Source organism: Mastigoproctus giganteus, chromosome 5 (genome assembly GCF_048544385.1).
Source record: "Mastigoproctus giganteus isolate SK-2022 chromosome 5, ASM4854438v1, whole genome shotgun sequence".
In the NCBI taxonomy this organism is placed as follows: Eukaryota; Metazoa; Arthropoda; class Arachnida; order Uropygi; family Thelyphonidae; genus Mastigoproctus; species Mastigoproctus giganteus.
The window spans coordinates 207293521-207306055 of NC_143579.1; the positions used below are offsets into that span (position 1 = coordinate 207293521).

A 12535-nucleotide genomic window follows, 5' to 3' on the forward strand; every position below is an offset into this window, starting at 1 on the left:
CTACGCCTGGCCACTCCTCATATTCTTTCCTGTGAATCTTAACAACCTTACCAAACTTGTTAAAAAAGCTCTCGACAGGACTATTAGACATTTCTACCAAAAACCTGTCAGTAGTAACCACTTTGCGTATGTTACCAATTTGCACAGGTTTGATCATGACATTTCTAATAGAAAACCCTTTCAAAACCTTTTCTCTTGCCTCTACTGTTTTCAAGACCAACTGTTATTTCTGCCTCGGTAATGGAGTTAATCCTTTTATCTCGTGAACTGAAACAACCTGAGTCACTCCCTGCATTACCTCTCTAATTGGACAAACCTCTGTAGCCTGAAACTCCACTGTCCTTTTTCTAAAAAAGAACTGTGCCATAATTAGTCTCCGTTCCTTAAGGAAAATGAATAGATAAAAATCCTGTGTCCTGCCTGACACCAGCAAAAAGAAAATACCTAACTTGGCAGAAATAAATTTCAAAGAAATGTAACACAAAAGAAAATCAATCACTTACTACCCTCCTAAAGGAGGTTCCTCACAAGGGGGTTACCTCAGCTGGAATGACCACCGCTAACCTCTTGATACGATCGGATACTTTCCTCAACCTTCAGAATGAGTAGAACACATCTGAATGAAACAAATCACAAACCAGCCTCAGATGATCGTTTCAAAGCTATTTGGCTTCATCATCAGTGGGCAGGCAAGTACCCTAGTTGGCTTCTCATCGGTGGGTGGGCAGGTACCCTGATATTGCAGACAAGACAATCCCATTGTGAAGATAATCCCACAATATGAGAGATGCCAAAAGGTGTACATGATAATGTTTAAGTCAAACTAAATGCAGCAAGGCATCATATGTTTCTTGAACATATATGTTCAAGAGTATAAATTATCTATACAATATCGGTGTAAATAACACCATAGATAACTCTTAAACAAAAAAAACTACGGTAGTAGTGTAAAAAGGGCATAATTTTATCTATCTCATATTGTGCACCTCCTTCACAATATTCGAGGCAGTGCAATACATGGCAACTCATTGTGAAGGAGGTGCACAATATGAGATACAGATAAAATGATGTCCTTTTTACACTACTACCATAGTCTTTTTCATTTAAGAATTATCTATGGTGTATTTACACCGATATTATATAGATAATTTATACTCTTGAACATATGATGCCTTGCTGCATTTAGTTTGACTTAAAGATTAATTTTTAAGATGTTAAAGAAGTAAAGTTTATTAAAAACTAATATAATCAAAGATTTATTTACAAAGAAAATAAATTAGGCATTTTCAATTTATATTATAAATTCCTAACTCAAATTGCTGATAAACTCTAGAAATATGAGCCAAACACCACACTCCCTTGTGAATAAATTTGTAACGACCAGCTTCCTTGACAAGTACAGAGACAATGCATCATAAATGTCAAAACAAGTTGATGCAGTAAAACTTTAACATAAGCTGTTTTATACAAGCCATAAAAAAAAAAAGCAAAAGTGATAGTGCAAATTTACATGTTATAATCAGGGTGATTTGCATGCTGATATGTTTGCAACTTTAAATCTTTAATGTACTCATAGTAGAAGCTGTGTGACTTTGTAAATAAATTTGATAAACTGAGGATTAGTTTGATGGCACTCTGGCACCTCCGTAGCCAGGTGGGCAGTAGCAGCAGTGCATAGCACACGCTTCTTGATTAGACCGGGGTTTGAGCCCGTGACCACCAAATACGGAGGATGCGGAAAGGTCAGGGAATGACTACCGCATATCCCCTGAGCAATAGTTGCTAATGCTCCTAAAAACCAAATAAACAAACGATGACCATCTGACTTTCTGTCATGAATTCGTAAGACTGAAGCATGTTTCCTTGTGTCGTTTGAAAGTCTATTACAGCTGAACTTCAGTTTCGTGCCACCATTTGTTCCCCACTGACATTGACACTAAATTATGGGTGGCACTAAATTGAGGTACTTCAAACAGTAAGGACTACATGTATTAATTATTTTTGCATTAAGAAATTAAAGAATTATGACATTTTAGACGAAAACTGGAATATCAAAATGTATTTGTGCATATGAATGATATATAAGAAATACCATAGACAACTCTCAAAAAACTACAATTGTTGTGGGCATCATTTGCTCTTTCTCATATTGTGCTCTGCCTTCGAAGTTGCCATGATAATGCACTACCTCGAATAAGTAACGCTTCACTAATAGAGAAGACTATTGTTACTTATTCTCGGTGAGTACCACCACACAGACATGTTTCAAGGCTATTGTGAATTTAATGTGAAAAAAAACCCATTGGACCAGATCAAACAAATGAATTATAAAATTCAAACCATTTGTCCCTATTAGACTTAGAAAAGCAAAAAGGTAGAGGGAAAGTAATAGTAGTAGTGGAAGAGGAAAAGAAACATGTCGAAGAATGAAAGGGACAGTAACTCTTCAACTCACACCACTCAAAAACTCAAATTCCTCCAATAGCTAACACTTCCCCAGTAGAGAAGACTGTTGTTACCCATTCTCGGAAACTCCGTGAATATCAGGCTCCACAGACATGTTTCAAGGCTATTGGCCTATCATCAGTGGGTGGGCAGGTACCCTGGTATTGCAGACATGTCGACCCAGTTGTGAAGATAATCACACAATATGAGAGATGCCAAAAGGTGTATATGACAATATTTAAAATAACTAAATGCACAAGGCATAATACATTAAGAGTTTAATATCTATATAATATCGGTGTGTAGATACACCATAGACAACTCTTAAACTACAAAGTAGTTGTTGTGGGCATCATTTGCTCTCGTGAAGGCAGAGCACAATATGAGAAAGAGCAAATGATGCCCACAACAACTACTTTGTAGTTTTTTAAGAGTTGTTTATGGTGTATCTACACACCGATATTATATAGATATTAAACTCTAAATGTATTATGCCTTGTGCATTTAGTTATTTTAAATATTGTCATATACACCTTTTGGCATCTCTCATATTGTGTGATTATCTTCACAACTGGGTCATCATGTCTGCAATACCAGGGTACCTGCCCACCCACTGATGATAGGCCAATAGCCTTGAAACATGTCTGGGTGGTGGTACTCACCGAGAATAAGTAACAATAGTCTTCTCTATTAGTGAAGCGTTACTTATTCCAGGTAGTGCATTATCATGGCAACTCGTCGTGAAGGCAGAGCACAATATGAGAAAGAGCAACAACTACTTTGTAGTTTTTTAAGAGTTGTCTATGGTGTATCTACACACCGATATTATATAAAAAATACATATAATGCAGAAAGAAAAATATTTAGGGATAACTTGGATATGCAAAGTAAAGGTTAATAATAATTACGAGACAAAATTTGCTTCATTTACAATAATTATCTAGTATATCGAAAAACGTGAGTTATGTATTACAGGATTTTACAGAATTGGTTTTTTCAAAGTAGTTATCTAGTTTTGTCTGAATTTTCTTTTTTGTCATCAGTTTTACTTATAGAAATGTCCAGAGCCATGTGTTTCATTAGGTCTTTGTGGTCCGATTTATTTTCAAGGAATCAACTACTTTTTTGAGGAAATACTTTAGTTGTCACTTTTTCACAAACTTCCATCCCATCTTTTCCCCAAAAGCAGGTTCTTCTTGGTCAACTGCAAGAAATTTTTCAAGAATAAAAATTTCAATATTTTTCATATAGATGCACTCACAATTGGGAGATCATCCATGGCTATTTGCAGTTCCTGGATAGGATTACCTTCAATTTCATCTAAATTAACCTTTTCGATAAGCTCAGAGTGAGATTAACAGTTATTAATTGTTTGCAATGAAACTTCATTCCATAAAAGTTTGATCATATTCAATGTATCTTTCAAGGACAATTCAGGGGAACGATTATTGTCGATATTGCTCTCTACTATCTTCTTCACCTGATGACACCTATAATGTTCCTTAAAACCCTTAATAATTCCAGCGTCAAGAAGCTGTAGGAAATCTGTGCAGTTAGGAAGTAGGAACTCTATCACCACATTACTAAGATCCACTGCTTTGTGGCAAGGAGCATTATCTAAAAGCAAAAGCACGTTGCTGTTTTTAATTCTCATTTCCTTGTTGAAATTTTTCAGCTGCTCACAAAATTCTGCTGCATTCATGCTTTACTATTATGTCTATGATTTTACTTAAATTGATGGGTTGAAATTCTTAATGCACCGAGGTTTTTCTGCCCTTCCAACTACAGCAACAGTCCCTTTGTCACTCCCATCTATGTTTGTATAGAATGCAAGGGTAGATCTTGCTTTTATTTTTTTATACCCTTTCACAGTACCACACAATATTGTTTTGTCTGGTTGCATTCTATAAAAGAGAGCTGTTTCATCCATGTCATATGCAGCTTGTTGGTCATAATTTTTAAAAATAATGAAAATTCTTTGACAATATTGTTCCACTGATTCCTTGTCAACCTCAGCTGCTTCTCCATATCTGTTTTATTGAATCAATTGACAGCACTGCTTAAAGCGATGCAATCAACCATTGCTGTACACAAAATCTCTGATTCCCATCTTTCTCCCATTAATTTTGGCTGCTCCTCAATTACTTCTTCAGTTACTTTCTATTTCTTGTTATTATTATTATTAATAGTATTTTGTTATTCAAACTAAGTGTAAAAAAATAATTACAGTTTGCAGAGCTGCAGCATTAAAATTAAGATTAGTTTTGACCAAAATTTAATCAAATGTTCCACTTAAAAAAAAAAGTACCAATGATGTGAAGCTTTTTTTATAGGATGTGGCCTACAATAAATTTAAGTTTGTTATTAACCCTATGGTATGGAAGATGGAGGATAAAAAATAGGTCTTAAAAACAGTTGGGAGTTTAGACTGATTGATTGATTCTTTCAGGATGTTCATTAGTGTCTGTGCAACATTCTCACCATAGATGTGTAATTTTAAAATATCTAAGCTGTTTTTCAGTGAAACATGCAGAAAATTTTTCTGCAGGTTTTGGGTAGAAATCAACATTAGAACCAGTGGACTGGCTCTAAATTATTAAAGATTGCTTAGGAGTCATTAGCATAAGTAGAGGCATATGGTGCAAGAAAGTGAGCTTATATAGCATCAGCCAAAAAAAAAAAAAACACCTTCCCATTTCACCCATCCATTCACTCTGAATGTTTGTCGAGTTCTGCCTTGAATTTATATAAGTTGTTGATCTCCATACAACAGATGGAAGTTTGTTCCAACTATCAACCACCTGCTGGCTAAAGGTAAATTTCCACACATCTATTCTACAATTGTCTTTCCTCAATTTGAATTTATGTCGCCTCATGTGAGTAAACTGAGCAAGAGGAAGAATCCCATCAGCACTGAACATGCTCAAACCATTCAAGGCCTTATACACCTCAATTAGATCACCTCGTGGGAGCCTAGTCTCCAGAAGCTGAAATTTGCAGAACACAAGTCTTTCTTGGTAACAGTAATCCTTTGTTCCACTCACCAATCTTTTTGCCCTTCTCTGTACTTGTTCCAGCAGCTCTATATCTTCCCTAAAATGAGGCCTATTTACTTATATACATAATCAAGGTTCTGGCCTGACCATTGCCTTATACAACAAGGGGACAATCACTGCCTTATCCCTGCTAGAAAATTCCTGTATATCATTGAAAAGATACCATGAGCTACTCTTGCAGACCATCTGCACTGCTCAGAAAACTTCATATCTGATTGCACAATTACCCCTGGTCCTTTTCATTCCCCACTACCCTTAGTGTAGTACCACCCAGTTGATACGTTTCCCTGGGGTTACTGCTACCAATATGCAGTACTTTATATTTGTCAATGTTAAACTTCAGTTGCCACCTCTCAGCTCATCTGATCAACTGTTCCAGATCCTGTTGCAGTAGCATACTATCATTACTGTCATTAACAACCTGCCAACCTTTGTATCGTCTGCAAACTTAGATATTAACCCTAATATACCTTCATCAATATCATTGATAAATACAGAAAACAACAATGAGCCCAACACCGAATCCTGGGGGACTCCACTAATAACATTAGTCTACGAAGAGCAGTGTCCATTGATTACCACTCTGTCTTCTCCCACATCCTTATATCCATTGTAGCAACTTGCCATTAATATTATACTGCTCCAGTTTGTACAGTAGTCTTCCATGTGCCACAGTATCAAAGTATCAAAAGCTTTCCTAAAATCCAAGTATATGATATCAAAATTATTTTTTGTATTCAGTTCCTTTATTACCACTTCATAGTATCCAATCAGATTAATCAGACAAGACTTCCCCTTAACAAACCCATGCTGTGTCTGAACTATAACTGCAATCTTGTCTAGGTGATCCTGCATTGCTTCCTTAACCAGTGGCTCCATTAATTTCCCTGGAACAGAAATTAAACTAACAGGTCTGTAATTACTCATGTCACCCTTTGATCCTCCTTTATGAATTGGGGACACATTTGCACATCTCCAGTCCATGGGGATCTCCCCTGAGACTAAAGAAGCTTTCATAATTTTGACTAAGGGTTGTTTGCTTACCTCCTTTGTTGCTTCCTTTAATATAACTGGATAGATCCCATCCACCCCAAGTGCCTTTCTTATATTCAATTCCAACAATTTCTCCTCAACTTTTCTCTCAGTTATTACAAAATCATTTAGCTCCCTGCCAGAGTTTGATTAACTTCTGGCATTCACCTCCCTGAATAACTCTTTGTGTGCGAATGTAGATGCAAAATACTCATTCAGTTTGTCAGCTACCTCAGCAGGTGCTTCAACAATCGAACCATCAATGTCAAGTGGACCAATATGATTCATCCCCTTCCTACTAGAGTTTACATAAGTATAGCAGTCTTTACTGTTTTCTTTGCATCGTTTGCCAAAGGTTTCTAGTAATCTGCCTTTGCTTGCCTAATGTCCTTTGTGACTTGATTACAGACTATCATATCTATCATAGGCATCTGTGTCTTCTGGTGATTTATATCCATTCCATGCATTTTCTTCTCTGCCACCAGTCTCACTAGGTCATCTGATATCCATTTAGGCCTAAACTTTGAAAAGTATTGCTTAATTGGTATGAAAAGGCCTAGTAGCATCCAAGATTAATTCCTTGAATGCTTCTCATTTAGAATTTGCTGTTGGTAACATCATCATCAGTTGGTCCCATTGTATAGAATTTAAAAAATCTCTGAGACCACTGTAGTCACCTATACGAAAGCAAAAACCCTTCCCTTTACCTCTCATGATAGTTACATCTTTAAGTAAATCCCACATCGGATCCCTGCTATCTAGTGGTTCCTTTATTGAACATGCTGCTGTAGAAAACAATCATCCAATAAATCCACAAAAGTCTTGCTGGTGTGTGAGACCAACCCACAGGTTCTAGTCTATATCGGGGAAGTTAAAATCCCCCATTATAAGACAATCTGATTTATTCTGTATAGTTGTTCATTGTACTCATCAGAGTAATTAGGCCTATAACACATTCCTACTCTCAACTTGGTTTTCTTAGTGCTTATATCACACCAAACTGACTGAACATTGCACTGTCCACCCATGTCTACTGGATGCACTTCCTTAGATTTTGTGTTTCTTAACTAACGGCATCACCCCTCCTCCCCTTCTATCCTGTCTATCCTTTCTGTACACGTTGTACTCCCCAAATTCCAATTCTGTATTCTTTATCTCAGTGTGACATCATGTCTCTAATATCCCAACAGCATCAGCCTTTGATGTCTTCACCAACACCTCAAATTCATCAAATTTATTTATTATACTTGTAGCAATGGTGTACATGCAAGTATACATGCACCTGTTCTTACTCTTAGTTACCCTAACACAACCCATGTATTTACTTGTTCCATGCTGACTCCCAGCAGCCCTTGAAATCCTCAGTACCTCGCTTTCCATGCAGGCTGCTGCTCTTTCCAATAGAAGCTCTTGATAAATAACACTTTTATGCACTTTCTTTATATGATATCAGTCCTGCATTAGTATTAGCAAGGGCACACCTGATGCAAGAAAGCAAGCTTATATAGCATCAGCCAAAAAAAAAAAAAACACACACACACACATCCCGGCAACCCAAAGGTCGCGGGTTCGATTCCCGCCTCGGGCTTGGATCAAAGTACTGCAAAAACCTTGGGAGGTGCAATATGGCCACAGAAGCCGATGCGCCAACAACTACCAAATCAAATCAAATCAATCACACACACACACACACACACACACACACACACACACACACACACACACACACACACTTCTCATTTCACCCATCCACTCTCTCCAAATGTTTGTCTAGTTCTGCCTTGAATCTGTTTAAGCTATCAACTTCTACAATGATGGATGGAAGTTTGTTCCAGCAATCAAACTCCCCTCCCCACTGGCTAAAGGCAAACTTCTGCACATCTGTTTTACAACTGTCTTTCCTCAATTTGAATTTATGCCCTTTCAGGCGATTCTGAGCAAGAGTAAGAATCCCATCAACATTGAGCATGCTCAAACCATTCAAGGCGTTATACACTTCAATCAGATCACCTTGCAGGTGCCTAGTCTCTAGACACTGTAATTTGCAAAACTTAAGCCTTTCTTTGTAAGAGCAACCCTTTTTTTTTCCATTCACTAATCTTGTTGCCCTTCTCTATACTCGTTCCAACAGCTCTACATGCTTGAATGAGTCTACTCAACCGTTGTTACTTTCTTTTACATTATTTTTACAAAGAATGATAATTAAAAATGATTCAGATATTACTGCTTTCAGTTTTGTTGTTAAATGGAACCTCTCTACTTTTCTTCGAACCTAATGAATTTTTACATACAATAATTTAAAATCTATATGAATAATTTTTTAATAGTAACCTATTTAGAATCAATAATAGAGCATTAAGAGCAGTCTCCATTTTTAAAATACGGTGCAACAGTAACTAACTTGTGCATATCATATAACATTATCTAATAATCTTTAAGAATTATTCTATTATCTGCAGTAAATATGCTTCAGATATTACCATTTTCAGTTTTGTTGTTAAATGAACCTCGTCTATTTTTCTAGCATCTTAATGGATTTTTATATATAATAATTTAATTTATATATGAATAAATCTTTAATTTCTTGCTGTTGATTACAGGACCCTTTATAAACAAGGCCCTTATGGAGGAAAACCTGTGATAAAAAAAGTGTTAATAATTACACCTAGCAGTCTTGTGAAGGTTCGATATACATATATTATTTATTAACATGTTTATTTTTTACAACCTCAGAACTTGTTTTCAGTTATACTTTTCGTATTTTTTCTTGAATTAAACAAATTTTAAGTAAGAGTTATAGAACTTATTTTCTAGTTTTTTCAGAATGTAAATAAAGGAACCTGTTTCAGTCTTGTTTCAAGATAGGGAATTAAAAAAAAAATTCCCATCAAGTACAGTCGAACCTGCTGCCATCATATTGTAAATTTAGAGTTTGTATCAGATGTGAACGTTATGCTCCCATCATGGAAAGGAGACATTATATGTAAACAAAAACATGTGAACATAAGAAAAATCATGAGTACTGAATTCACCCTTAATTGAGTCATCCTTACTGCATAACCTGTTGCTACACTGAGGTACCATTAATCCTGCAATTTATTAGGCTGCAAAAAAGGGAACATGTGATAATTATGCATTATTGTTTGTTTGTTTACAGCTGTTGTCTCCATCCTGTGAGTAGATTACTGAATTTTAAATAAGCTGTGCTTATAATTTGAATGATGGCCATACTTCTTAGAGATGGCAACTCAGAATTAAAAACTTCTATTGGAATAAACTAGAACCATCTTGTTGTATTATAGTTTGCTTGAATCTGACTGTAAACTCAATAGTTCTAAACAGTTGCTGCATGTATTTTAAGTGGCAGCCATCTCATTTTAGGTTTGCCCTCTTTAAACAAGGCAGATTCAGGATTTCACTTACACCATCAGAGTATACACCAATGAGCCAAAACATTATGATCACCTACCTAATATGATGTTGGTCCTCCATGCGCAGCCAAAACAGCTCGTACCCAGTGAGGCATGGATGCTACAAGATTTCTAAATGTGTCTTGTGGTATCTGGTATCAACACGTAACCAGCAGATCCTTAACTCCTGTAAGGTCCGTGGTTGAGACAGTGCAGATCGGAGTTGCTGTTCCAACACAAACCGCAGATGCTTGACGGGATTGATATCTGGGGAATTTGGAGGTCTTCCTCATGTTCCGCAAACCAGTCTCGAACAATTCGAGAGGTGTGGCATGGCACATTATCCTGCTAAAAGATGGCACTGCCAGAGGGGAAGACCGTTGCCATGAAAGGGTGTACCTTGTCAACAATGATGTTTAGATAGGTAGTAGATGTCAGAGTGCCTGGCACATGGATGACTGGACCCAGGATATCCCAGCAGAACATTGCCCAAAGCATGACACCACCGCCACCGGCTTGTTTTCGTCCCATGGTGCATCCAGGCACCATCACTTGCCCAGGTAAACGATGCACACGTACCCAGCCATCCACATGGTTCAACAGGAAACTTGATTCATTGGACCAGACGACCTTCTTTCAATCACTCAAGGTCCAGCTTCAATGATTGTGTGCCCATTGTAGGCACTGTTGCCAGTGAACCGTGGTTAGCATGGGCACTCGGAGTGGCCTGCAGCTATGCAGCCCTATTTTCAGCAGGGTTCAATGTACTGTGTGTGTGTGTGTGTGTGTGTGTGTGTGTGTGTGTGTGTGTGTGTGTGTGTGTGTGTGTGTGTGTGTGTGTTGTGACACATTACTCCGCCACCAGCATTCCAATTACCGGTGAGTTGTGCCACAGTCGCCCTTCTGTTGCCACGTACTATCTGGGAGAGCCTTCGCTCACCTCGAGCATCGATGAGCTGTGGTCGGCCAACACCTTGCTGGCAGTTCGTGGGTTTTCCCCTCATCAGACCACTTTTAGTAGGTACCAGCCATGGCTGACCGTGAGCACTCTACCAGCAATGCTGTTTCGGATATGCTCTGAAGCAGTCGTCTAGCCATTACAATTTGGCCTTTGTCAAACTTGCTTGAGTAACACTGATTAACAGAGTGCAGTATCATTGTGTGTTTTTTATACCATGTCCCGACTCGCACACACACACACGCCATAGTTCATCTGCAGTTGCTTCAATTTGCATAACGACTTGCTTCATAATGTTTTGGCTCATCAGTGTATCTTAGTATTCTCCCTCCCCACTAGTATGTTCTCTAAATTTATATTGAATCAGATTGTAAATACAATGGAAATGTGGAGGGGGGGGTGATAAATATAAAGATTACTTGGTAATCATGCAGTAAGCTTGCTTTCCATTTTTTTGAAAAAGCAGAATATAAGAAAAATGTCTCCCCATCATAAATAAGATGATGACCATAATTATTCCTGTGGTTTGTCAGGGACATTCTTCTAATGTTGATTGCTGACATTTGCTTCTAATGAAGCTGACATTCAGGTATCACTTGCAATTTAAGTATGGTGAATTTTATCAAAGTTTAGTCATCCTGTGGCACCCAGATCCTCTGCTTTCGCTTTTACACTGGTAAGTCTTGGGTATATTCCCTACATATAAGGTATAACCTTGAATATATCACCTAATGTGGAAAAATGTTTTGTATACCTAATATACACGAGTTTTCACCCAAGTGGGAGTCAACATAAGTAGGTGTCAAGAGTGATAGATGACTCATCACCGAGTGCAGTGCAACGACCACCTTGTTTGATGGAAATCCAAGTAGATAAAACCATGTTTGGCCTCCAAAGAAAACAAGCTCTACCATCTTTCCATCTCTGCTGTCATGCAGCATGAGTTGTGAAAAGTTAAAAATCCAAATTAATTGTTATTAAAACAAAATTGTTGTACCATTCTCAAAGTTTAAGTCAAAGTTAGAGCTGCAGTTGAGTTTGTAATGTTAACATACTGTATTATAGGCCTAACACTAATAGTGTAGTGCAGGGATGACCAACTTAATTTGTGATGCGATCGACTTTTTTTCTTTAAAATTTGCCGTGCTCTACCATCTCAAGAAGTTCATTGCATATGGTTAAAAAGGTTAATCAACACATATCGAAAAATGTTGTCTGTAAATTTTAAAATTAAATACACTTAAGAATTCTTATTTTAAAGTCATACGTATTTAAATTTTTAATTTATGTGAAGTTTGTGTTTTAATGTCATCTGCCACGCTTTCAAAATCGGGGATATGCTGTGATAAGGCCAATCGTAAAGAATCTTCTGTATGCAAGTCCGAAGAATCTTCTGTATGCAAGTCCGTAACAGTAGAGCGATTCTTCGTCTTTTTTTTTTTTTTTTTTTTTTTTTTGTTTCAAATATGAAAAGGCCGATTCACATAGATATGTGGAATCAAAATAGGAATTTAGAAATTCAGTGCATTTTTTTACAGTACTTTTCTCGGCAAACATATTTCCAAAAGTCTTTTTCTGATGACCTAGCTTTTAGGAAGATATCGTTTCGCAATGTAATAATTTCATTTTCAGGT

General features: G+C 37.2%; 1 protein-coding gene across 1 annotated transcript in view; it reads left to right on the plus strand.

Annotated features, from left to right (window-relative positions):
- The window catches only part of LOC150086038 (DNA repair and recombination protein RAD54B-like), a 354517-nt gene that overhangs the window by 130754 nt on the left and 211228 nt on the right, over nucleotides 1–12535 (plus strand). The window contains exon 11 of the mRNA XM_090374778.1: nucleotides 9134–9215. Within this exon, the coding sequence (XP_090230904.1) occupies nucleotides 9134–9215 (82 nt within the window). The remainder of the gene's footprint in view (nucleotides 1–9133; nucleotides 9216–12535) is intronic.